Here is a 26,420-nt window from a genome sequence, read left to right as displayed (position 1 = left end):
AAGTTCTTCGTTGCCATCTTGGTGAGGACAAAAGCAAAAACAAACGTTCGTTGCAAAAGCACGCGGCGTTTTTTAAAAATAGAAATAAGTAGAGCCTTTCTCCTGCAGACCGCCCACTTGATGCCTTCCCGGCAGAGTTTCTGTTTGGAGTTTTGAAGCTGGATTTGTTTTGTTTTTGTTTGAATGTGTCTCGCGCAGTGTCCGTTGGGTGACGGTGTTTCCGGTCGGGGGCGGGGTGCTTGAGGGAAAGAGGCAGTGGAGCGGGATCGGCGGCTGGAGAGGTAGAAACGGGCAGAGAGGCATTGAGAGAGTGAGAGCAAGGTAAGCGCGACGGGGAGTTTAATATAGCAGTGCGAGCACAGCAGCATTAGCTGGAGGGCCGACCCGTCCTCCTGGCGGTCAAGGGTCCAGCCTTCCTCAGGCTGTGAGCCTGGTTTTGGCAGCGCCATTTTGTGGTTGTGTTTTTTTTAAAAAAAATACCTCCGGGCGCCTCATCTTATTCGGGAAAGTATTTTGGAAATGTGAAAAGTGCAGGTGGGATACAGCGGATTGATTTATCGTGTGGAGCTGTGTGTGAATTTCAGCCCCTTCCACGACTGTTGGTGGAGTGGCTACGACCTCGGGTTTACGCCGAATCTTCGCTTTGAATGAAGCGTTTGTGTTCGTTTTGTGGATGGTCTGGGACTGAGCATGCGCCGCTCACTCTGACTGTGGGGTGGACTGGACCCCATCTCCCTAAACTCCATTTCCGGCATCCCCTTAAGCCTCCACCCCCATATGCCTCCCCTGCATCTCCCCACCCCACCCCCCCGGCCGTCTTTAGGCACTCTTCCCCGCTCCTCCAAACCCCCCCCCCCCCCCCCATGCGTACTCTTTCCTAACTTCCCCCTTATGTTCTACCACAACTGACCCCCCCCCCCCCAAACCTGAGTAATTTCTGTGAAGTCACTTGTGATGATTTACTGTGCTTAGATTATATATGATTGCAAGTTGTTGTGAATTAGACTTCTCGATTTATTTTTGATACTTTGACGAAATAAAGTTATTTGGGGAGTTTGTGCAAGTTTTCTTTTAGTGGGACGTATGGTTGAATGAATTTGTTTGATTTTGATGCTCCATCTGTAATGGAGCATGTGCCATTGACTGCAACTGGGGCAATACTTTTGTGAAGATTACCGAATGTTTTCTGCAGCCTTCAGGCTCTAGGACACATGAGCTGTCTTTTAGAATTTTAAAGCATTAAGCAGGTGGTCTTTCAATTACTGAATGACAAAAAAAAATATCAAGTCTTTAAGCTTTGCAGTGTCATAATTAACATACAAGCTTTGTATTGAATGCTGGGAGTCACTTGTATATGCTTGCAAGAATGATCCTATTGCTTGTTATATATTATCTAATTTCACTTCAGAAAGCTATGAACTCTAACTAAATTTTTGAAATTAGTTTTCAAATTTATTCATCTAATGGATTTATGCATGAATTGATACTGATTTCTATTTGCCAAAATGGTTGTTGTGAAGAGTTTGGCAAACTTGCCAAAAATTTATTGATACATGTCCAGGTTTTGCAGCTTTTTTATTTGGTTTTTAAGTCTGTTTAATTGTCACATCAAAAGAGACAGCTGGATATGCTATGACTGTTTCACTGAAGTGTAGGAGATTGAGAGGTGACTTCTAGAGGTTTATAAAATCATGAGGGCTATAGATATGGTAGATGCCTTTTACCTAAGGAGGAGAATTTCAAAACTCGGCAAATTTTTAAAGTGAGAGGAGAAAGATCTTAAAAAAAAAGATGTGGGGCAATTTTTTTTACGCAGAGATGGTTTGTGTGTAGGATGAAGTTCCAGCAGACGTGATTGTGGGTATAGATACGTTTAAAAAATATTTAGATACAAACATGAATAAGAACTAATTTGGAGGGATATGGGCCAAATGTAGGCAGGTGGGACTAGTTTAGTTTGGGATTATATAGGCATGGATTCGTTGGGCGATGAGTCTGTTTCTGTACTCTCGGACTTTATAACTATAATTGTACAATTCAGTCTGAGATGATTGAATGATTAGATTTAAAATTTAGATCAACTTTTCTTAGACATTGCTGCAAAAAGTGATTTTTTTTTTCAGGTACTATCTTGTTCAGTCATAAATTCTAGTTAAATTTTATGTAATGAAACTGCAAGTGAACTATCTATGCTTATTCACTAAACTGGGCATTTGTGCAACTAATTTGTTTGAACCCCTCTGTGCAATTATTTTTGGTAAATTTCATTTTACCTGGTAATAGTATTTTGGCTTAAATTATTTTATACAGTTTCTTTGCCAGATCATTGAGAACCACATTGAAGAAATGCCTATTCGACGGAATGCAAGTCCTTCTGCACAGGACACACCTGTGAAAAACAAGCCTACTACAGGTACAAATTATATTGAAGTGGATCAGGCAGCCTATGATTTTCTGGATGGCATCAAGCTTCCCAAGTGTCTGACTGCCCCTATTTTTATGAATGCTGAGTAGTTCTTTTCAGACTTTAAACCCTTTGGCTATCGGAGAGCAGGGTGTTGTGCTAATTGAAACACAGGACCTGGAGTTGGTTGTTCAGCCCCTCAAACCTGCTTCATCATTTATAGATCATAGCTGATGATGTGCATCAACTCCATTTTCCTTGCTGTCACCTTCTGTCTTGGCATGATTATTATCCAGAAATCTATCAGTTTCTGTCTTGGAACATACCCAGTTTCTGAGCTTTCACAGCCCTCTCAGGCAGAGAATTTCTAGACGGATTATTTTGACGAAATATCTCCTCACCTCCAACTGCAATGGCAGTCCCCTTATTTCTATACGTATGATGTGGGTAAATAATCTAAGTTTTCAGCCACTGTTAATCCGCTAGTTGTCATTGGTTGAGGACCTGCCACTGACAGTTCTAATGTCAAACCATGACCTGGATTATCCGTTGTTTAATGTGACAGTTACTTCACAATTATATGCTGTAAATATTAGCCAGAAATCTTAATGAGAAAATTACCTAATTTGTGCATTAATCCTAGCTAGCGGTAAGATTTTACCAATAATCTCTTAACCTGCAGGTGTTCACTGGTTATATCTCAATGTAACCCAACCTAAACATGGAAGTGCCTTAAACATTGAGTTGTCCAGCTGCACCTAAGTGCTCTGGACTGAAATAAATGTAGTATGTCCCAAAGGTAGCTTGGATTGGAGAATCATAATTTTAGTTTGTTTCACAGACAGCAAATTCCAGTTGTCAGCACCTACATTTGTTCAGATTTCATGTTCCTTTAAAATGATTGCCCTTTTCTCTGCGAGAAGATGCTGATGTGACATCAGAAGAATCCGTGTCAGCAGAGGAGGAGCCTGAGAATGACACTTTAACCCAGGAGGAGGAAAAGAAAGAAGAAGAAAAAAGTGGAGATGAAGAAAAAGAAACCAAGTCACCTGAGGAACCTAAAAAGGAGTAAGTATAAGTGTGGCCAGAGATAATGGGAACTGCAGATGCTGGAGAATAACAAAGTGTGGAGCTGGATGAACACAGCAGGCCAAGCAGCATCTCAGGAGCACAAAAGCTGACGTTTCGGGCCTAGACCCTCTCTGATGAAGGGTCTAGGCCTGAAATGTCAGCTTTTGTGCTCCTGAGATACTGCTTGGCCTGCTGTGTTCATCCAGCTCCACACTTTGTTATCTAAGTATAAGTGTGGCGATTGGCGAGTGTACGGTCTCATTTTATTGGTAATGTAATTGGAAATCCAGTAACAGGAGAAAAAGGGGAATGTAATTGTAATCGGGGATAGTGTAGTCATAGGGGTAGGTACTGTTCTATATAGCCAGCATCAAAAGTCCCAGAGACTGTTGCCTGCCTGGTGCCTCAGTTCAGGATATCTCATCTGGGATGCAGGGGTACTTGGAGTGATAAGGGAAAGATCCAGATGTCATGGTCCATGTAGGTACCAGTAACATAGGTAAAAAGAGGAAAGAGATTCTGTTGCGGGAATATGAACAACTAGAGGCTAAATTAGAAAGCAGAACCAAAAATGTAGTAATTTCAAGGTTACTGCTTGAGCCATGAGCTAATTTACCTGGGGTAAATGACATTAAACAGGCAAGCTCATGGCTCAAAGATCGGTGTGGGGAAAAATGGGTTTGAATTCATGGCACCTTGGCACCAGTAATGGGAAAGGAAGGAGCTGTTCTGATCAGACCGGCTCTACAGAATCATATTGGGGATAGAGTCCTTATGAATCAGATAACTAGGACTGTAGATAAGGCTTTAAACTAAATAGTGGAGGGTGGGCTCAGTTACAAGGAAGATTTATGAAAAAAAGTTAAAGGTTTGGGAGGGGCTGAGCAGAGGTTATCAACATTTTGAGAATGAGTAATGGGATATAAAATATGGAAAGGCTCATTTGGCTAACGTCAGGCACAGCAGATAAGGGGCAGCCAGTCCAGGGCTGAGGGTATTGTTCTTAAATGCACACAATATACACCTTTTTTAAAAAAAGGTAGATGAGCTTGTAACACAGATTGAAATTGGTAGATACAATGTGGATATTGCAGAGACATGTCTGCAAGGGGATCTGGATTGGGAACTAAATATCCAAGGATATATCCCCTATCAAAAAGAGAAGCAGATGGGGAGATGGGGCAGGGTTACTTTCTGAGCAAGAAACAGATTTAAATCGATAGTAAGAAGTGATAGAGTTGGAAGGTGTAGAATCTGCATGAGTAGAGTTGAGGAACCGTGATGGGAATCATGTGCAGGTCTCTTAGCAGTAGTCAGGATGTTAAAATTAAAGCAGGAGATAGAAAAGGTATGTAGGAAAGGGGCTATTACAGTGATCACGGGGTCTTCAATATGGGGGTGGATTAGAAAATTCAGGTTGGTAGGGGGTTCCAAGAAAAGGAATTTGTGGAATGTCTACAAGGTGGTTTCATTGGAGCAGCTTTTGATGAAGCCTGCTAGGGAGCAGGCAGTTATGGATTTGGTGATGGGTAATGAGACAGACTTGATGATTAGGGAACTTAAAAAAAAAAGGAACCTTGATTCAGATGTAACTTTATTACATTTGAGTAACTACAAACGTGAGGAAGGAGCTGACCAGAATTGATTGGAAGGGAAGTCTACCAGGGAAAATGGTACAGCAGCAATAACAGGAGATTCTGGATTATTCAAGGGGCACAGCAAAAATTCATTCCAAGGAAGAGGTAAAATTCTAAGGGGAAGATCAAGCAACTTTGACTGACAAGGGAAGTCAGTGACAGCTTTGAAAACAAAAGAAAAAACATAGTGTGGTGACAATGATTGGGATACCTTTAAACACCAGAGGATGCATTTTTGAGGGAAAAAAAAGCCAAGGGGACAGAAGATGAAATAGGAGGCTAGACTAGCCAGCAATATAAAAGAAGATTGCGAGAGTTTTTAAATATATAAAAAGTCAAGTGAAGCAAGAATGGGCATTGGACCACTGAAAAATGACGCTGGAGAAGGAGTAAATGGGAAACAAAGAATTTATGAAGGAAATGAACAGGTACTTTGCATCAATTTTCTCAGTGGAAAGCATGAGCAGTGTACAGGAACTGAGTTGAAGGCAGAGGAGAATGTACTGGGGAGCTGAAAGGTTTGAAGGTGGATAAACCAGATGGACTGCTCCCAGAGTTCTGAAGAGGTAGCTGAGGAGATTGTGTGGGCATTGATGTTTCAGGAATCGCTGAGTTGGGCAGGGGCCCAGGTGACTGGGAAATAGCTATGTATCACCGCTGTTTAAGAAAAGAGGATGAGATTGTGGAGTACTTGACATGCTTAGTCACGTTGGGCTGATTGGACCAGTTTTGTCAAGGGGAGCCCATTCCTAACAAATCTATTAGAATGTTTTGAAGAAGTGATGAGTTAGAGAAAGGAGAAGCCGTGGACATGATATGTTTGGATTTGGTTTTGAAGAAGTATGAGTTAGCGAAAGGAGAAACAGTGGGCATGATCTGTTTGGATTTCTATAAATCCTTTGTCAAAGTGCAGCACAGGAGGCTGTAAAATGAAGTAAAAGCCTGTGGTGTTAGGCACAAGATACTGGCACAGACAGGAGATTGCCATTTGCCAGGCAGCTACAGTTGGGGATAAAGAGGTCTTTTTCAGGATGGCCTAGATATCCTACATAAATCTAGTCCCATTTGTCAGCATGTCATCCAATATCCCTCTAAACCCATCCTCTTCATATGCCCGTCCAGAAGTCGTTTAAATGTTGTAATTGAAGTGTCTCCTACGTCTCCATTGGCAGCTTATTCCATTCACACGTGAAAAAGTTATCAGTCAGGTTCCTTTTTAAATCTTTCTCCGATTACCTTAAATCTATGCCCTCTAGTTTTGGACTCCTCTGCCCTGGGGGGGAAAAGACCTTGGCAAGTCACCCTATCCATGCCCCCTCATGATTTTATCAACTTCAGGTCACCCCCAGCCTCTCTCTACAGCTTACACCCCCTTGTCCCGGCAACATCCTTTATAATTCTTTTTTAAACTGCAATCTTTACCTTGTCTGCCAACACACAAATCCAGATCTGCAGCAATAGTTGACTTTTTATTAGCATTTGAAATGACTATACAAGCCACTCAGTCGTAACAGTTGCTAGAAAGTCTCAAAAAAGAAGTGAAAAGTGATTGCAGTTGGCATCAAGGACATGTTTTCCTGAGTGGCATCAAGGTGCCTTGGCAAAGCTGGAGTCAGCAGGAATCTGGGTGAAAAACTTTCCACTCATTGGAGTCATACCTGGTACAGTGGATTATGGTATGGGTGTTGGAGATCAGTCATCACTACTTCAGGAAAACTATTCAGGAGTTTCTCAGGCTAGTATCTGAGGTTATTCACCATCTTCAGCTGCTTCAACCTTCTCTCCATTATGAAGTTAGAAGTAGCCATTTTCACAATGATGGCAAAATGTTTAGCAACATTCATTACTCCTCAGGTGTTGAAGTAGTTCGTGACCAAATGCAATGAGATATGGGCAACATCCAGACTTATGCTGAAAAGTGGCAAGAAACATTCATGCCACACAAATGTCAGGCAGTGGCAATCCCCAATAAGAGACAATATAACCATCATCCCTTGTTAGTTATTGGCATTATCCATCATTGAATTCCCCCACTATCAACATCCTTGGGGTTACCATTGACTAGAAACTGAACTACAGTACGCCGTATCAAGACTGTCAAGAAAACGTTTGCAGCAAGTAACTCCCCTCCTGATCTCCATTGTCTTGTCCACCACTAACAAGGCAGAAGTCAGAAGTGTGATTGAATATTTCCCACTTGCCTGGATGAATGCAGCTCCAGTAACGCTCTAGCATCTTGACACCACCCAGGAAAAAAACCACCTGCTTAATTGACACCGCATCCACTCCCTCCACTACTGATGCTCAGTAGCAACAGTGTCTACCATCTATAAGATGAACTGCAGAAATTCACCAAAGATCCTTGGACAGTACCTTCCAAATTCTCTCAACTTCCAGCTGGAAAGACATGGCAACAGAGATATAGGAGTACCATCATCTGCAATTTCTCCCTCAAACCACTTGCCATCCTGACTTGGAAATTCTGGAACTCCACCTTTAATGGCATTGTGGGTCTGCCTACAACACATTGCCTGCAATGGTTCAAAAAGGCAGCTCGATGCCACTATCTCAAGGGCAACTAAGGATAGGCAATAAGCGTGGAGATGGTCTAGTGGTATTATCGCTGGACTGTTAATCCCAAAACCTGGGTTTAAATCCTGCCATGGCAGGTGATAGAGTTTGAATTCAATAAAATCTGGAAATAAGAGTTCAACAGTAACCATTGCTGATTGCCGGAAAAGCCCAACTGATTCACTAATGTCCTTTAGTGCCATACATACCTGGTCTGGCCTATATGTGACTCCAGATCCACAACAAACTGCAGCAGTTAAGGAATGGGCGATAAATGCCGAGGCAGCAACGCCCTCATCCCATGAATGAATGATGAAAAAGAAATGCTGGCCTATACAGTGGCACCCACTCAGTAAATTAAGAAAATCCTCAACATAGCGATATTTATTGCACCGCTCTATAGCAAAACTTGTGTCCTCCAAGTTGAGTTATAGCATTTTCATGTCTCTAACAGGAAATAGTATCTGTGAAGACAGTATCAAATGTTTCAGGCTATAATCTGAACTGTTCGCCTATTACTGTATAGTGAGTGTTTTACACTGTTGATATTTTTCCATTGAAATGTTGAATCAAGTTAATACCTGCCTGTTCCCAAGTTTGTGGTGATGTTCAATCTGAAGGATTTCTCCAGATGTTCTGATTAAATGGTCATTCTTTTCAATTAAGGTGCTGACTTAATAAACATGAAGCACTTTCTAGTGTTCAAAAAGGATAAGGTTTTGCATAAATAAAGAATAAAATGTTTTCCAGAAAATGTTAGTGTGAACAGTGCTAAAGTGTTGTTATTTGTGACTCCTCTTTTCTAGAGAAAAGGAACCATCCAAGGATAAGAAGATTAAAAAGACCATTCCATCCTGGGCTACATTGTCTGCTAGTCAATTGGCTCGAGTGCAGAAAAATTCTCAGATCAGTGCTACCGCACGACCAAAAATGGATGCTATTGTAATTGAAGCTATTAAGGTATGACAAAAGACCTGTTATCAGTGTTGCAAGCTGTTCAGAGCAAGTTTCATTAAGCTTTCTCACCGCATCTCAAGCAATTATATCTTTTGCTGTTTTTAATATTTAGATCACAGAAATAAGCATTTCACTTTTTGTTTGAACAGGTCTATCTTTGAATACATTTAAAACTCATTTTGCTGATAGAATCTCCTATAATGTTTTAATTTGCTAGTGTTGACACAATGATAGCATGCTTATTTCTTAAGATAGATGGGTCATGAATTCAAATCCTGGAGGTTTATGCACTTGATCCAATGTGAAGATGCAGATAATTTGGGGGATTAAATTCTAGAACGTGAAGCCAAAGTTAGTAGTAATGAGGTCCGGGTGGTTGCTGGATGCTGATAGATGACCAAAAAGGCAGTCAGAATTTGACTGGAATTCTACAAACAGAAGAGACTGCAGCTGTGGATTTCAGTGACATTATGATGGCATTTAAATAGAAGGGTAAGAATGTAACATTTGAGGGACTCAGTAACCATTTTCTGGTACTGGATAGGACACAGGCAGCTGAGCTCTTTATGTAGCATGAGAGATGGCGGGCACCTCCACAAGAGCGTCTGATGAGTTCACTTTGGAGTTGAGAACGACCTATAATAAGGATTTTCAGCAACAAATCATTAACATGAGGACAATTGTCATGATTGTGGAAATAGACAGTTTTTGAGATGGGGAGATACAAGATGGGAAACTCGGGTCATTATGAGGAATCTCAGAACCTGGGGTAGTGCAAGGGGTTGGATTTTGTGGCAACAGTGTTAATGGCTGGTCAATGACAATGGTTTCAGTTTAGTCAATAATTGAAGTTTCTTGACACTGTACTGTACTGTTTCTTGACATGTACTGTAGCTTGAAGTTGGTCCAGGTGGCCTATATGCCTGCTTCCATAAAGTGCTTCTCAAGGTATTTAAGTATGTGAGCTGTGCTATCGCTTGGAGATGACTTAAACTGAATTCTATTCTGTGATTTTCAACTATTGAATTGGTGGAGGTGGGAGTGAGGATGTGAAGGTTGAGAAGAACCATTTTTAACAAAAGAATACTCAACTAACTGGGAACCAAGAAATCTTGAGGCCTGAGGGGTTGTATTCCTTGCAAATTAATGTAGATCCCGCACTTAGTTCCTGAACTCTGTCACATTATCATATGTAGAAGCCTATATTGGATGCACTTATTATTTGATAAGTTGATGTGAACAGTTTTATAAAGATTTTTGTCTTATCACATCTCAAAGTGTTTTACATAAACTGAATTACTCAAGGCGTAGTGATGGTTACAGACAAATGTTCAAGCATTTAGCTGTGACCTCATTGTTCAGTGAAAGCATGATTTAAGGTGATGGTTTCCTGCACAGAGAAATATGTTAGTTATTTTTAAAAACTTCTTGGTGTCTGAGAAATTAATACTTTCAATGTAAGTCGTGGTTTTAAGTTTAGTGAAGTAATGATTATTGAGGGTATTGATTAATTCTTCTGATTCCGCTCATGTGGGAGTCCAAATATCCCATGCATCAGAGCCAATGCAGTTGCCACATGGTACCTTTTTGAATTAAATATCATATGATTTATATTGCAACCTTCATTTCGATTTATATCCATTTTATAACTAAAGCATCTTTTGAAGCATTGTCACTACTGCAGTTGCAAAATTCAGCACCTAGTTAGTTCTTTTCAGATTGAAATTATATGTATAGCCTAATACACTTCTTTATATGGTGGCATTGAAGGATAGCGCTGACCAAGGGTATTGCAAAATCTCCCCTTCTGTGTGCCTCTTAATAGTGCAGTATTCCCTCTGCACTGTGTTGAAGTAGAGTCTCCATTTTATTCAAACTTTTCAATTTTGGCTTGAAAATATAACATCTAACTCTTGAGAAAGTTGTGCGTGAGCTAAGACACAACCTTGCTCTTAAGAGTAAAGAAGTTAGAACACATACCAAGCAATTGTGCAGGTATAAAATCTGGAATTCACTCCAGACACGGATGATTGCAGTAGTCTGATCACCTTGAACTACTTATTCGTTCATAAGATGTGAGTATTGTTAGTGAGTATTTATTGTCCATTGCTAATTTCCCTGAAGATGGTGGTGAGCTGCCTTCTTGCAATGCTACCATCTTTGGATGTGTAAGGGCATCCACGGTGCTGTTAGGGAGTTCCACGATTGTGATCCAGCACAGTGAGACAGTGGTGACGTAGTTCCAAGTCAGGATAGTATGTGGTTCGGAAGGGAACTTTGAGGTAATGCATCTACTGTCCTTGCCCTTCTAGGTGGTGGAGTTTGCTAGTTCGGAAGTTTAAAGAATTCTTAGTAAATTGCTGCAGTGCATCTTATAGACTGGTTAGTAGCTACAGTAAATTTTCCCAATTTAAAAGCAAGGATGTTGCACCTGAGTGTTAGCACCGTGATTTACAAATCCTAAATGTTTACATAATATGTGGCTTGTTGCTGTATGATGATGATAATCATTTATGTCAGCACTTGCAATTGTTGCTATGAATTAAGTAAGTAACTTGGTTCCAATCCTGTCTTTTTTGTAGAATGATTATAATACATAGTTTCAGATACACATAAGGAACATTAGTGTTTTGTTTTAACAGGCTTGTTTTCAGAAGTCTGGTGCTTCTGTTGTTGCCATCCGAAAATATATCATTAACAAGTATCCATCACTCGAACTGGAGCGCAGGGGATATATCCTGAAGCAGGCCTTAAAACGGGAGATACAACGTGGTGCTATCAAACAGGTAATCATTATTTTCTGAGTTACTCCCTAAATATGTTCATGAAAGTAAAGTAAAATTTCATGGCTATCACATAATTAGGACTGGATTCCAAATCTTGAATGTAAATATATGGTGAAATTTAAATATGTCCTGGAAAGTGAAATGTCTCTATTTCTGGCATACTGAAGTAATTTTGCCACTTCGTAAATTATTTGGCTGCACTTGGAACATTATATACAGTTCAGAGACCTGTTGCAAGACCAATTGAAGACCAAATGTGTAAAATGTATATTTGGCCATGCTAATCAAGAGAATGTTGAGAGTTAAGGTAAGTAGAGTGTTTAAAATTCCATAAGGATCCATTAATGGAAATTCATGACAAGCTATTTCATCTTGTCCAGAACAGCAGAACTGGAGGGCATGTCCTTTGGATGAAGGGAAGTCATCTTGGAAACATTTTCAATGAGAGTAAATGAGCTATCTGTAGAACAGGCTGTCTGGAGTGATGGTGAAAATTGTTAGTATTGATTGGTTCAAAATGAGCCAAATACTGTGTTTGACCTGGGTACGCTTGGTAGTTCAAGCTCTGTTTTACCAGTGATGGTATTGTTTTGACAAGTAAGTGCCTGAATTTTATTGAAACCTTTGTTCAACTGTGCTGAAATAGTGACCACAAGGGATTTTTTTTTTGTGAAATGTCATAAAAGTTTATGGGGACCTTTCCCCTTCGGTGCTGAGCGAGATGTGTGCTCGCCAAATTTTAGAATACACCATCCTTATTATCCCCTGATTTACTTGAGGTTAACCTTCGATTCCCATCTCTCAGTTTTCCAATTGTCTCATCCTGTCTGCATCCATAAACATTGTGCAGTCCTTCGTAGTATATAGGATATATTTGAGCAGTTTTGTTTTAGTTATCCATGGTAAGCCCATGGCTGTATCCCCTAAAAATAATGAGGACTGAGTATATGCAGTATGTGCTAAATGATATTATCATTAGCTTTGCTTCAACTGATACATCGTATGCTGCCTCTATATAATGTGCAATAATTCTACCTGTGTCCTTTCCAGGTGAAGGGAAAAGGTGCTTCAGGGAGTTTCGTCGTTGCATCAAATGCAGGAAAACAAGCAAATAAATCAAAACAGGACAAAAAGGTAAAAAAATTTTTGGGAACTAGTGTAAAAATAGTAGGAGATGTCTTCCATTTCCGTTGCCTGGTATTCAGCCAGTTTTGGAGATGTCTGTAACATATTCATTTGGTCAGCACTGTCGTATTGCTGTTAAAGCTGATAACATACTGCTACATTTGAGCCTGATCGATCTCACTTGAGACCACTCCTTTGGTAGGAGGCAAAATCTTCAAAACAGGGCAAGTAGAAGAATTTGTGACTAACTTTGTTTGCTGCAGCTTTGTTCGCATCGATTAAAAACGCAGACTTACTGATCGTAATAAGGGTGAAATTGTCAATATTAGTTACCTAAACTTCAGCGAAACCAATAGCAACCTCAGTCTGTACGACTTGCATTTTGCAAATGAAGAATTTGTTCAGTAAATCTGTTTAAGACACTCCAGACTGCAATTAGTAGGCAAGCTATGTAAATAAAAACTTCCATTCCTGTGCTTTGACAACACTTAAAATATCACACCTTGCTAAATTAGGTGTCATTTCCTATTTTAGACTATATGAAGTTCATTTTTGCTGATCAAGTGTATCACTGGTCCTGCGTTATATATTTGTGGAATTGCATATCGCTGTATGATTCTGATTCCATTCTAAGAAATCCAGTGTTGAAATTTAGAGTTTGAGATATTGCTATTTCAGCTTTTGTTTAAATCTAATCATTACTTTTCTATCTGAAAACTTAAAAAAGATGGATGAGAGATCTTAATACCTTGATTTTCTGTAAGTAAGAATACTTAAATGTGTTTGCTGATGGTTGTGGTGCCTGGAGCACCCCCCCCCCCACCCCCTTGGCACCTGATTTGGCAGTTTGGAAGGGGAAAAGCTATGGCTATGTTTCCCTGTTGACTGCAAAAAAAATCAAGCCCAGCATGTTGGACAGCTGGAATATGCCAGACAAAACAGAATTAATTGGGCTGTTCATCATTTCTTTATGCTAAAGAGGGTAGCAGAATTGAGAAGGTAGACAAAGTAAACATGAATGAGACAGTCTTTTTAAATTGAAGCAAGTGTCAATTCAGTCTGTGAACCTTCAATCTGCTATTTTCTTTTACTGTAATATTAAGCTGTCTACGTTTTCAAGTAGTATTTACTAGTCTAGCGGGAAGATATTCAGGTCAAGAATGGTGTTCTGTATATTTCCACATGGTATTCTTTTTAAGTATTCTGATTTTTCTTTTCTTGACATTCAAATATTCAGGTAGTAATGATTTCCATCACTCCAAATCCCAGACAAGAGAGAGAATTTCATTCTGAGCAGAATTAACTGCTAATGGTTCAATTGGTATATGGTATCAGTCCTGCTGAAATTCAGACCTTAATCTAACTGAAGATTCAGCATGCTCACTGAGATATATCAAGAGCAACAACTTGAATTTTGGTATATATTCAGGAGTAGTCATTTGTCAGTGACTATTTGAGCATTATTATTGGTAGTTTTTTTTTCCTTGTTTTGTTTTAGATTAGTGTGCACTAGAATTCCTGCCATCTGAACTGAGAATTTTTAATTAACGAGATTTAGGTGATCTCCCTTACTGTAAATGGACTTTGTCCTTGGCATTAGCTATTTTTCTTCAGAACTTCAAAATCATCTTGGCCAGAGTCTCCATGATTCAGCTAATAGCAACATTGACAACTGTTTTCAGTTTTCAGTACATCGATATGCTTTTCCAGTTGGAGTAGGAACTTGATCGCCTCAAAACTTGCATATAATACCTCCGCACAGCAAACTTTATATGGACTTTACAGAAGGTAAGTGCTTTATTGCAAACAAAAGCTCTTGTTTTTGATCAAGCCTAGTATTCTTTTTTTAATAGAAAACCACTTCTTCCGGACCAACGGAGCAGCCAATAAAACTGGAGGATGCTCTACCACTGGCATTTACAAAGCTGTGTGAACCTAAAGAGGCATCATACAGTCTTATCAAGAAGTATCTTCTCCAATATTACCCCAAACTGAATGCTGAGAGCAGGTATGAAAGTAAAGATTCATGTTAGTGTACTTGCCCAAGGCTACAAACAATGTGAAGAACCCCTAAATCCCTGATTGGAAATTCAGCCAATCCTTGTTCATGATCTGCTTTTCATTGTCAAAGATTAATCAATCAATAAAGTTAGCCACTTAAGTGATGTAACCAGGTCAGTCCTTGATGTTGTGTTCTATATGTCTGGAAAATATAGTTTCTGTTGATTTCACAGAGTTCTTTGAGTTTTGCCCCAAATGGAACTTAAGTCAGCAGTGCCATTGGAGGATAAATAGGAGAGAAAGCATCAATTGACAATGTCATGTTACTATAGATGGAGGGGAGAGTGCGGAATGTGAATATAGGGAAGGGAAGAAGAGGCAGACCAGCAATGATATTTGTGTAATAGCAGTATATGTACTTTAAAAATATCTGTCTGGCCACTCTCTCTCCTCCAACTCCTCTTCCTAGCAATCAAATGACGAGTAATTAAGAATGATACCTACACATGTTATTTCTATTACATTTTTTTGGTCAGGAATCTGCCCTTTCCAAATACAAACTCAGTTAATCAATGATTTCAATTTGCTGCAAGCCATTGATACTTCTGAATGTGGCCACATGTAACTATTTCTGAGATCTGAAGTTATTACCAGAAAATACTATAAATCATTTGTCACTGAAAATTATTTGTGTGCTTGATTGCAGACCTTATTTACTAAAACAGGCTTTGCAAAGAGCTGTAGATAAGGGTCAGCTGGAACAGATCACTGGCAAGGGAGCATCGGGTACATTCCAGGTAAGTATTTCAGGTGCCAACCATGCATTCAGTGAGATACACAAACTTGAGAGCTCTTTGGGTCTGGGTTGTGTTGCTCAGTTTGAGGTACTGACATGATATTGCTGCATTTAAATTGATTTTTGTTCTTTAGTGTTCTGAATTTACCTGGGTGTTTTTTTTTGCCCCAGTGATTGAAATTCCATGAGATGGTTAAAATATGCTAGCTATCCTGACCAGTGTAAGTTTACTTGTAAATTTCATCTAACATTTTAATTGTCGGCTTCCAAGGCAGTTTTTAGTTTGAACACAAGATGGAGCACTTTACAAGAGTGAGCGAAAGGAAAACTAGGAGTTATATCGATGAAGTTGTATGAACTTTCAATCCCTGAACAGAGGGGCAAGTCTATATTTTGGCTGCCCCTGCAGTACAGTGTCAAAGCTTGATTATGTTAAGATAACTTATTTTTAAAATCACAATGACTTGAATCTCTTATTGTAGCTCAAAAAGGCTGGAGACAAGCCATTGTTAAGTGGAGGTCCATTTGAGGATGCAATCCTTAGTGCCATAACTGCTATGAATGAACCCAAAACCTGCTCAACAACAGCTCTTAAAAAATATGTCTCTGAGAAAGTTCCTGCAGCAAATTCTAATTTCCAAAGTAAGTCACATGCTATCTTTTACATCTTTAATTGTGTGTATTCTTTCAGTGTAAAATATAAATGATGAATTATAGCTTTAAGATCTGACAGTTTCTCCTGGAAATGTATTACTTTAATTGGGAAAGGAATGTTAGCTTTTCCTGGGTTGCTCCTGCTAACTTTGGGTTGCGTATGTATGTATCTACGCATGCTACGTAAAATATTTTTGTTTAAATCTAAGGCAGAATAAATCTTCCCCTGCTAAGTTAAAATTAATTTCGATCCAGATATGGCTATTAGTGAAGTCATATGTCTTTTCCCTCCACTACTGCATGTCCTTGTTACAGACCTCTCCACCAGCATCCTGCTGAAGGGGATAAAACAGGTCCCACTGATAATTCTGGATACCTGGGCCGAGAATTCTTCAACTCCTGAAAGTTGATCAGACTAGTAGGAGGAAAATCTAACACGGTTTACTGAAAGTCTTATCATCTTTCTGCTTGAATTTCTTTCCTAAAAATTAAACAATGCCTTAAGCTCAATAATGGCAAAGAGCTGGTCTTCACTACCACCATCCCCGAGTAGCTGTTCCTCTGAGCAAAGTGAATATTTTTCACACTACGCATCCTCTCCCTGCCTAGATCTTCTTGGCCCACTGTGTTCAATCCACCAGTGTTATCAATGCCTTGAATACTCTGAAACACTGAGCAAACCAAAGGTATGATACCTATCACTTTGTGCTATGCACATAGACCAGAGATTATCTCCATTACTGTTTTCGTCGTACTTCCAATGGCGTTATGATCTTATGTTAGAAACATGCACATTACTCCATATGTCTCGCAACATATTGAGATATCAAGCATCATTCATACACAAACTTGAGTCTAGTCAGGATGAGGACATTGGATGACAGTTAAAATGGCTTCCTCCTAACAGAGTAAAAATGTTGCTAATAACAGCTCTCGAAGTGAATTCTATGTTCTTTGTATAAATATCTAGGTATGTAATTTTAAGCTTTTGTGATCTTATACACTGTGGTGATGCTGTAACTTGGCAAAAGCCATATTTTTAAAAACATTTCTTCTCTAGTTATTTTTCCCTTGCTATTACAACTAAAATTCGTATGGAAATTGTGATCTTTACTATCATTACATTACCATTGCTATTCTGATCTGTGTTCTGTCATTTCTAGTGCATATGCTGAAGAGAACTTTGCAGAAATGTGAAAAAAATGGATGGATTGAACAAATTTCTGGGAAAGGATTCAGTGGCTCCTTTCAACTTTGCTTCCCATTTTATCCAAGGCAAGGAGGCTCTTAATTAATAGGATTTTGGGGTGTATCCATATTGTATTGACATATGCAGTTTTGATGAAAAGGGCTTGTATCAGTTGTGACCTCTGATTTGTCACTTCTTTGGCCTTTTCTATGATGTTTTTGTTTCAGTTCAGCAAATGTGAGTTCCCGTGGCTCATTTTGTGTTCAAAAGTGCAGCTTTTAAATTCATTGAACATCTCGAGGGAAGTAATGATAGTAACCTCACAGGGTTAGCAATTCTGAACAATGCCTTCAAAAATTTGTTATTTTGTCAATGCCAGCACCCATGTTCGTTTCGTCTCTTGATCTGACCATCAAAAAGAATTTGATCATCGTTTTTAATATTGCACTGAATATTGCTGATTAAGCTTCACTGTCCAATTCTGGATACTACATTTTAGAAGAATGCAGAAATGGTTCACAATCATGGCTTTTAGGGGTGAAAATTTCAGTTATGTGGATAGATTGGCTAAGCTGGGGCTGCATTCCTTCAAAAAGGGAAGGTTGAGCTGAGATTTGATGAAGCTGCTTAAAATCACGCGTATCATTGACTGACTAGAAACTGTTCATGTTGGATGAATTGTGAACCAGAAGACACCAATTCCTATAATAGGCAAAAGAATCAGCAACATACAAAAAAAGTGGTCTTTATGCAGAAAGTAGTTAGCATGTCGGAAGTATTGCCTGAAAGTGGTGGAGCCAGATTAAAATTGTGATTTTAAAATGGGAATTGTAAACACCTGAAGAGAACATTAGCCAAGCTGCATGGAAAGGGTGTGGGAGAGGACTGAGTTATAAGTTGCTCAAGCCAGCTCACTGAAGATATCTGCAGGTATGAGGTGGACAAGTCCCATTTCACTTGATTGCTGCTCACCAGATAAAGGATTGAGGAATGCCCTCACTTTTCTTTTTACTAATGTAAGATTTCTGTCATTTTCTTTTTTTAAAAAAAAGGGAAATGGAAGGCAGGAAATTATGGACTAACTAACCTGACCTCGGTCATTGAGATTTTAGAGTCCAATATTACTGGTGAGACTGAGGAGTACTTCGAAGTTTATGGTAAAATATGGCTGAGTCAGCACAACTTTGTCAAAGGAAGGTCATGCCTGGCAAATCTGTTAGAATTCTTTTGAGGAGGTAACAAGCAAGTTGAACAAAGAAAAGCCAGTGGATGTGAACTATTTGGATTTCCTGAAGACTTATAACAAGGTGCCGTACGGGAAGCTGCTAAATAAGAACCCATGGTTTTAGGCGCGAGGTACTGGCATGGATAGAAGATTACCTTCTGCCAATCAGCCAGACGTTTGGGGATAAAGAGGTCTTTTTCAGGGCAGCAGCTGGTGGCCAATGGAGTTCTTCAAAGACTACAATTCTGTGTTAAGCATTAATAATCTGGGCAAAGGAACTGAGGGCATTGTTGAGTTTGCAGATGAGACAAAGATAGTTAGGGCGACTGGTAGTGTTGGGGAGGCAGAAAAAAGTTGCAGAAGGGAAAGTGAGAGATTTTGCCCTTCGGTCGGAAGTGTAGAGGCACAGACTATTTCCTAAATGGTGAAAGGCTGTAGAAATGTGAACAACAAAGGGACTTAGGTGTCCAAGTTCAGGATTCTCTTAACAGGCAAGTTCAAAAGGCAAGTGGAATGTTAGTGTTCATTTCAAGAGAGCTAGAATTAAGAGCAGGGATGTATTGCTGAGGGTTACAAGATGTGGTCAGACCATATTTGGAATAATGTGAGAAGTTCTGGACCCTGTATATAAGGAAGGATGTAGTGCCATTGAGTGGAATCCAGAAGAGATTTACAAGAATGATCCTGGCGATGAAGGAGGGTCACCGGGCCAGAAATGTTAATTCTGAGTTCTCTTCACAGCTGCTGCCAGACAGCTGAGTATTTCCTGCAATTTTTGTTTTTGTTTTTCTGATTTCTAGCATCTAGTTTTTTTTTCTGACATATTTAATAAAAGCATTGTTAAGCCATTACTTTTAAGGTTTCGTTATGTTTAGCACAGCACAATTTTGGCTAAATTATTTTACCATTTTTCTTTAGTCCTAGTATCCTGTTCCCAGAAAAAAAACATCAGGAAGAAGAGGAAGAATCTGAGGAGGATGACGAGGAAGAGGATGATGAGTCGGAGTCAGAAGAGGAGGAATCTGATGATGAGCCACCTAAAAAAAGGTAACCAAGTTTCGTTGAGTTGTAAAATTTTTCTTTTTGAGGGTGTAAATTTCTGCAAGAATAAAGATTTGTTTATAATAATTATCAGTCTACTGGCCTTAGTATCCAGCTCATCGATTGTGTGGTTTGAATCTATGGGGTGCATAAGCATTTGAAACAAACAAAGCTTTAACTAAGATCCAAAATTTACAGTTTTATTATATTTGATACAAGGTAAATTATTCAAAATAGAGAGAATTGTCAGCACCTGTAAACAGAAAAGGTATCAAACCTCTGTCAGAAAATTGACAGCCTAAAGCTAAAATTGTTCTTTTTTTACGCAGGTGTTGAAAATCTATGGTTAAATTTAACAATTAACATTTCAAAGTGATTCTTACAGTGCAGTTAGTTTTTAAACTTTCTATTCCAACTAAACTTTCAGTCCAATTGCATGAAAATATATTGGTTGCATAGCATACGAATAATAGACATTGATAAATTGCCAGATTTTTGCCATTTGACTGCAGTGGACAGGCTGCTTAGTTGTTATTTCTCATTTACGACCTGAAACAGACACAAGGCAGTTCCACGAGCCAAGGCCAAGCTGCAGAAACGAAAAGCTGCCACATCGAAGAAAACAGTTGCTGCTAAGAGGAGCACTCTGTCAAGGAAAGCACCAGCAAAAAAAACATCTAAAAAGTCGAGGTCCTCACCAGTGAAGTTGGCCAAAAAGCCAGCAGTGGTTAAGAAACCTATGCGTGGGTCTCTTAAGTCTCCAGCAACCCCAAAGAAAGTGAAAGGACCCACCAAGACCACAAGGCATTCGCAGAGGCAGAGAAAGTAGCAAAAGCAAAGCTGCAATGCTTTTCTTTGGTGGTGCATGGTTTTGTCAATTTGAAACACGCCACGTGACATACTTTTTTGCAGCTAACCTAGAAAAAGTAGAAACTTATTTTTAGATAATTATGTAGAATGCTATTTTAGATAAGCTGTTGGACATCAACTTGTTTCAAGAAGGTTTTTATTAGTTTAATGGGTTTTAACACTTTATATTTAAGTGTGTGACCTTCTGAAGAAATAGTAAGCAACACACTTGGTTTTTACCTTTTAAGTGGGGAGCAAACAATTACTGGTTGACTTAAATGAATATCATGATTTTGGAAAATTCATTTGTTGCTGTAATCTTTTATAAGGTGATATCTGACCTCGATAATTGACGGATACTTGCTGGGGTGACAGTGACCTCATGATAATGTCACTAAACTAATAATCAGAGGCTGAGACCAATCCAGTGGGGCATGGCTTCAAATCCCACAATGGCAGCTGGTAGAATCTAAGTTCAGTGAATTAAGCCATAATGATGACCATGAAAGTATCATCAATTGTTGAGGGAATAAAAGTCCACCTGGTTCACTAGTGGCTATTAGGGAAGGAAATCTGCCATCCTTACCTGGCCCGGTGTAAATATAATTCCAGCTGCTCAGCAGTTCATACACCACATTAAAGAAAACATTGAAGATAATGTTCCCATTAAGGTATATGCATGTGCAGCAGCTTGGAATATACTATAGAGACCTTGCTCTGTTTAATGTGCAAAACATGTTAAATCTGGTGTACTCAAAAAGTTGGTCACATACAGCAATGAAATTTCAGAGGGAACATTGCTTGGGAAAAGGTTATTTGTGCCATGATACAGTGAGATTAGACATTTATATTTTCTCATGAAACAAAAGGAGAGAACCCCAGAATGAAGATGTGAAAATCTTTTACTTTGGCCCGTCTTCACTCGTAAAGGTCAGGTATTATCTTAAGTTCATTAATATTGTTCACAGTCCCTGTATGATTTGTATTGGAGATCAGTGTATTGAAATCACCTTGTACACATTGTATGTGTATTGATGAATGTACTCCTCTGTTTTACTTTTTGATAATTGCATTAGTGTCAGATTTGTTAAAGTACAGTACTTGCATGCAGCACCATTTTGTTAAGCTTTTTTCTGTAATCTTGTCTCACTTAGTAAAATACTGTACATTGTATATTGTTGTCAACAATCATTTACAGCTTGTCTTGCCTACATGTGAATTGTTGCAGCAAGATTAGCCTTGGTTTTCCATTACTCATGAACTGCTTTCAACTTAAAATTAGCATTTTTTTGTATGAAAAGGGGGGAGAAATTAGAATAGTGGTTCAGTCCATTGTGTATCCATAAGCACAAAGAGAGAGACTGCAGCTGGACTTTGACCCATTCATTCCTGCTCAAAAGTAGGAATCACTTGGCAAGTCAGACAGCCACAGTAGAGAGAAATGAAGTTGTGCCAAGATTCTGCTTGATCTGGTCAACTTTTGTTTTTAATTTCAGATTTCCAGCATTTTTTTAATATGGTCATCTTTAATTTTGCGCATGAATTGAGATTGTGACTGGTCCAAAATGTTTATGGTTAATACCTATTTTCACTCCTCTTTAAAATAAATTTTTGCTGTTTGGTTCATTAAGTCGCCAAACTTAGAATAATCTAGCAAGTATGAAAGTAAGTTGAAACAAGGGAGTTCCTCTATGTTGTGAAAACTGAAGAGGTAAATCTGACATGCCAAAGGACCAATAGTCAATCAAATATGTGCCAGTACAGAACCTAAGAATCTCCAGTAGTGCATATAGACCTAAATCCTTTAAAATAAGCGATGCAGGTTTAACATGGTGACCTCATCACATCCCAACTAGTTGCATATTAAGATGACTGATTTTAATGCAAGTGAACCCAATTCATAAACCTTATTAGAGTGAGCCTAAACAGATACCACTCATCTGTTTTTATGGACAATTAATCAGGCTTCTTTTCTTTCTTCTGTTGTTTACTGTATGGGCAGTCTCAATCAGGCAATCAGACTTCTCAAGCTGCTGGTATATGTAGTCTAGCAAGTTCTAAACAGTTAAAGGAAAAACTTCATATTTTGCAGCTCCGTCCTTTTTATACGTGACTCCCAAACTGGATCAACTTCTTACAGACGTGACATTTGAGATTGAGCTGCCCCCTCCCTGATGTAGAAATTGACTGGACAGGAGTATATCCAACCTGGAGGTGCTGACAGGAGGACCCAGTGGCTTGACACTACCAAACACAAGACAGATGGTAAGCCCACTGCACTCTCGCCTCAGAATTTGCACAGAGTGCTGAGGGGCACTACGTTTATGCATCAACTTGGCAAAGGCAGGCAAATCTAACTCAGTGACTGAGGAGGAGTAGAAATGTAGGAGGCCATGCAGTTCAGCAAGGAAAGGTGATTGATGGCTTCAAACATTAATGTGTTTTGCCACTGTCTGCCTGTTGTGCAGACACTTTACTACAGGCAATTAACTGCACATTATTAGACCCAAAGGTTTGCGGTGCTGATTGCTATGACTGGGAAGGGTAGAGTGGCCGACGATGGGGCAAGGAGAGGAACTGATTGTAGTAAGCATATGGGGAAGAGGAGCTTCACTGTTTTCTGTCACCAGAGAATATGGCGAACTTAACTGAAACCTCCAATGGCAAGTAACTGTCACACATTATGTTCTATGCCTATTAAAAATCATTACTACCTCGTATAGAGACTGCCTTGGGTTGTGAGAGCTCAGCTCCATATTCAGGTAAGTTTCCTCTTGAATTTAAATCTGTTTGTAATAAAATATGTAGTAAATCTACAGTTACAGCCTCAGGCATTTTATCAACTTTTTAATCCTCAGTTAAAAGTTGGAAATATATTCATTTAAAATCAATGGTATCAAGATTCTAGGGAAACTTGATATGTTGCAACAGATCAGTAATGTTGAATGCGATGGGAATGTCAATAGAATTCATTGCTTCCTGTCTTAAGATCTGAGAGCTGGAGCACCTCAGTTGAAGTAATGAATTGCTGAATACCTTTAATAAAAAATAATATCTTCACCATTGCTATAAAATGTTTTCATGTTTTGAAGTTATATCCTGATTGTTAATGTTTACACTTCATAAATGTTACAATGCTTTTGTTTTTGCTGGCATCTGAAATCACATTAATATTCAGGCATTAAAATAGGAACCTATTTGAAAGTAGTTTGGGAAGCACTGCTTTACATTTAATGCAGAAGATGATGCATGGACTTAACACTTGTAATAAACTGGACTATTTGTATTGGTGTTTCTTTTTTTTCTAAAAAAAAGGGTGGAGAATAGCATTATTAAAACCAGTGCTGGTATAAATGGTACAAAACCTTGCTGCTGTTTGCCCGCTGTTGCCCTTTTTCGGTCAGACTTCCCTGTAGGTGGCTTCTCACCACCCTTGAATCTTCACATGGTAAGGTTGTTGGCTTGCTTACCAAGCTGGCTGGTTATTGTCTAGATGTTTCGTCATCATGCTCGGTAACATCATCAGTGTGGCCTCCAATAAAGCAACGTGGTTCTCCTCCACTTAGTGTTTATATGATCCGTTCTGTTAAGTTGGGTTGGGCTGGTGATGAAACGTCTGTACAATAACCAGCCAGCTCAGCGAGCAAGCACCTCATTCACAACCTGGGCTACAAATTGTCACAAGAATCTTCAGTTTTTATTTTATATTCAGCTTGTCCTCTCCATTATCACTTAATGATAAGTTATTCATGGCTTCTGTCATTTTCATCTTGCCATAAACTCAGTTTGGGAGTGAGAAAGCTGGGCTAGAAACAGCTGCTAAACTTAAATAAATTAATTACTTTGGAATAATGGCAGAGGTGGCTGGATTGGACTGGAAAAGAATCTTTTAACAGAAAAGTCAGTTGAGGAGCACTAGCAGGTGTAAAATGAAAATAACTTACTGCACAAAGATATATCCAAGTGCAGATGGAGGATTCCAGGAAAGGGGTAAACTGACCCCAGTTAACCAGGGAAGTTATGGATAGAACCAAATTAGGTGGGAAAAACAACTAAGGTGGCAAAAATTTGTGGTAAACTTTAAAAGCCAGTAAAAGATTACCAAAGAAAATAAACTGAAGTCAAACTAACAAGTAATATAAAAAGAGACAAATATATAAAAAGAAAAAGACCACTGTTAACAGGTTGGGAAATACTAATGTGAAGCCAAGAAATGGCCAAGGTAGTTGAATAAGTGCTTTGTGTTGGTCTTCACATTAGAGGACAGCAGTAACATTGCAAAAATACTAAAGTGATTAAAGCTTATGGAAAATAAATAGAGAATAAAGTACAAGGAAAAATAATGGAGCTAAAAGCCAGTAAGTCCCCCTAGATCTAAAAAGTAACTATATGCATGGATTACTGGCAATGCATTCACTTTCAAGAATTGTTTAAATTCTGAGAAGGTTAAAAAACTGTCAATATAACATCGTCTTAAGAAGGAGGGAGATATTAACAAAAAGTAACTACGTTCTAGTTAGCTTAACATTTGCTGGGAAAATGTTAAAATTATTACAAAGGATACAGTAGTTGAATTTGGGTAAGCATAATATAACTGAGCAGAGTCAGCATAGCTTCACAAAGGGAAAATCATGCCTGTTACAGTTGTTATAAATTAACAGGGTAGTTTAAGGGGAGCTAGTAGATGTAACATTTTGGATTTCCAAAAGGTGTTCAGCAAAATACTGGATATAAGATTACTGAAGAGCCCATGGTGTACAGTGTCATGAATTATTATTAGGCAGGCAATCCTGTATGCATAACAGACAGTGTTGGGATGTAGGAGGTATGCTCAGATGTTTTGCCCTGTCAAAAACATGCTTCTGCCAGATTAAAAGGTAGCAGGTATGTGAAGTCATGGCCGTCATGGAAAAATGTTTTGTATTGCTGCTTTAATTGAACCTGAGCCCAGTTTGGAGAAGATCCTATCATTTTGCTGAAGCTGTTTGGAGCAATAAAAGATCAGTTATGAGTGAGGTGAGCAAATGATACAACAGAAGTGTCAATTCAAATGTAACACATTGTTTGGGAAGGACTAACTGACAAATAATGGGAAATGTACACAGCATTTCTTGGGTTCTGAAACAGTGTGAATGATATGCAGCACCAAAAAGTAATAACTACAAAACCAACTTGAATTATTCATTGATAGTAGGAACTGCTGATGCTGGAGAATCCAAGAACAAGGTGTAGAGCTGGATGAACGTAGCAGGCCAAGCAGCATCAGAGGAGCAGGAAAGCTGGCGTTTCAGGCCTTGACCCTCCAGAATTTTCTTTGAAGGATATTGAAATAAATTGATCATCTTAGAATCAACTACTACTGTGGTTCTGGAGTCACTTGCAGGGCAGACCAGGTGAAGATGGCAGATGTTCTTTACCTAAGGGACATTGTTGTAAAAATTTACCTTATTAATAGTTTCAGGGTCACCATTAGATGAGCTTTTAAAGCCAAATTTTATTGAGTCAAATCATCTGCAGTAGTGGAATTCGAAACCGTGTTCCCTGAAGATTATGGCTATGATTATTGATAACGGAACATGTTTAAGAAAGATAATATTCCACTCATTGTTTCAATATTTGTTTTCCATTTGTATCATTCTGCTGTTAAACAGCATAGCAATTATCTCTTCCTGCTGCAGTTAGCATGTTGGGCTCAAAGCCGATTTGTAGTAGCTCAAATTTATGCTTATCGATATTTAATTCAGTTCATTGATGTTGCTACTTAGCATTCTGATTGCACTTTAATTTCTTAGAAATTTGATCAACTAAAGGTTGCATCTTTCTGTTTGTGAAAGGAGATGCTGGATCTGTTGGGGAGACAGTGATTTTGCTGATGCCAATTGTATTTTTGGGTCTTGTGATAACTTGATGTTAGGTGGATGATCATCACTTGATAACCAGGCACTACTTCCACATATTAATTAATGTAAAGCAGCCTAACTGAAGAGAAGATTCCAAGTGCTGTTCTTGACCAACCAGAAAATCTTTGCATGTCCATCTCAATTCAGTGGTTGGCACTGTTGTTTCACAGTGCCAAGGACTTGGATTCAATATCAGAGATTTCCTCTGGATACT

General features: G+C 39.0%; 1 protein-coding gene across 3 annotated transcripts; it reads left to right on the top strand.

The window, feature by feature from the left end:
- On the top strand, window positions 1-23,380 carry hp1bp3 (heterochromatin protein 1, binding protein 3). 3 transcript variants are annotated; one of them, XM_048561329.2, is made up of 12 exons: window positions 1-21; window positions 2,311-2,413; window positions 3,328-3,472; window positions 8,490-8,643; window positions 11,283-11,426; window positions 12,477-12,560; window positions 14,405-14,559; window positions 15,259-15,349; window positions 15,831-15,990; window positions 17,166-17,277; window positions 19,335-19,463; window positions 20,016-23,380. In XM_048561329.2, the coding sequence occupies exons 2-12, from the start codon at window positions 2,347-2,349 to the stop codon at window positions 20,284-20,286; spliced, it is 1,512 nt and encodes a 503-aa protein (XP_048417286.1). In that variant the 5' UTR covers window positions 1-21; window positions 2,311-2,346; the 3' UTR covers window positions 20,287-23,380. The 3 variants fall into 3 exon arrangements, with proteins under 3 accessions (XP_048417286.1, XP_048417287.1, XP_048417285.1); XM_048561330.2 differs by lacking the exon at window positions 1-21 and adding an exon at window positions 199-321 and having other exon boundaries at window positions 2,323-2,413; XM_048561328.2 differs by lacking the exon at window positions 1-21 and adding an exon at window positions 199-321.
- The last annotated feature ends 3,040 nt before the right edge of the window (window positions 23,381-26,420 follow it).

The sequence above is a fragment of the Stegostoma tigrinum genome, chromosome 28 (genome assembly GCF_030684315.1).
Source record: "Stegostoma tigrinum isolate sSteTig4 chromosome 28, sSteTig4.hap1, whole genome shotgun sequence".
Classification (NCBI taxonomy): Eukaryota; Metazoa; Chordata; class Chondrichthyes; order Orectolobiformes; family Stegostomatidae; genus Stegostoma; species Stegostoma tigrinum.
The sequence above is the reverse complement of the archived record's forward strand: the minus strand, read 5'-3'. Positions and strand labels throughout refer to the sequence as shown.

Coding starts and splice junctions, on each gene's coding strand:
- hp1bp3 (XM_048561329.2), top strand. CDS start 2,347: ATGCCTATTCGACGGAATGCAAGTCCTTCTGCACAGGACACACCTGTG. Junction 8,644..11,282: donor TTGTAATTGAAGCTATTAAG/GTATGACAAAAG, acceptor TTGTTTTAACAG/GCTTGTTTTCAGAAGTCTGG. Junction 15,991..17,165: donor AGCAAATTCTAATTTCCAAA/GTAAGTCACATG, acceptor TGTCATTTCTAG/TGCATATGCTGAAGAGAACT.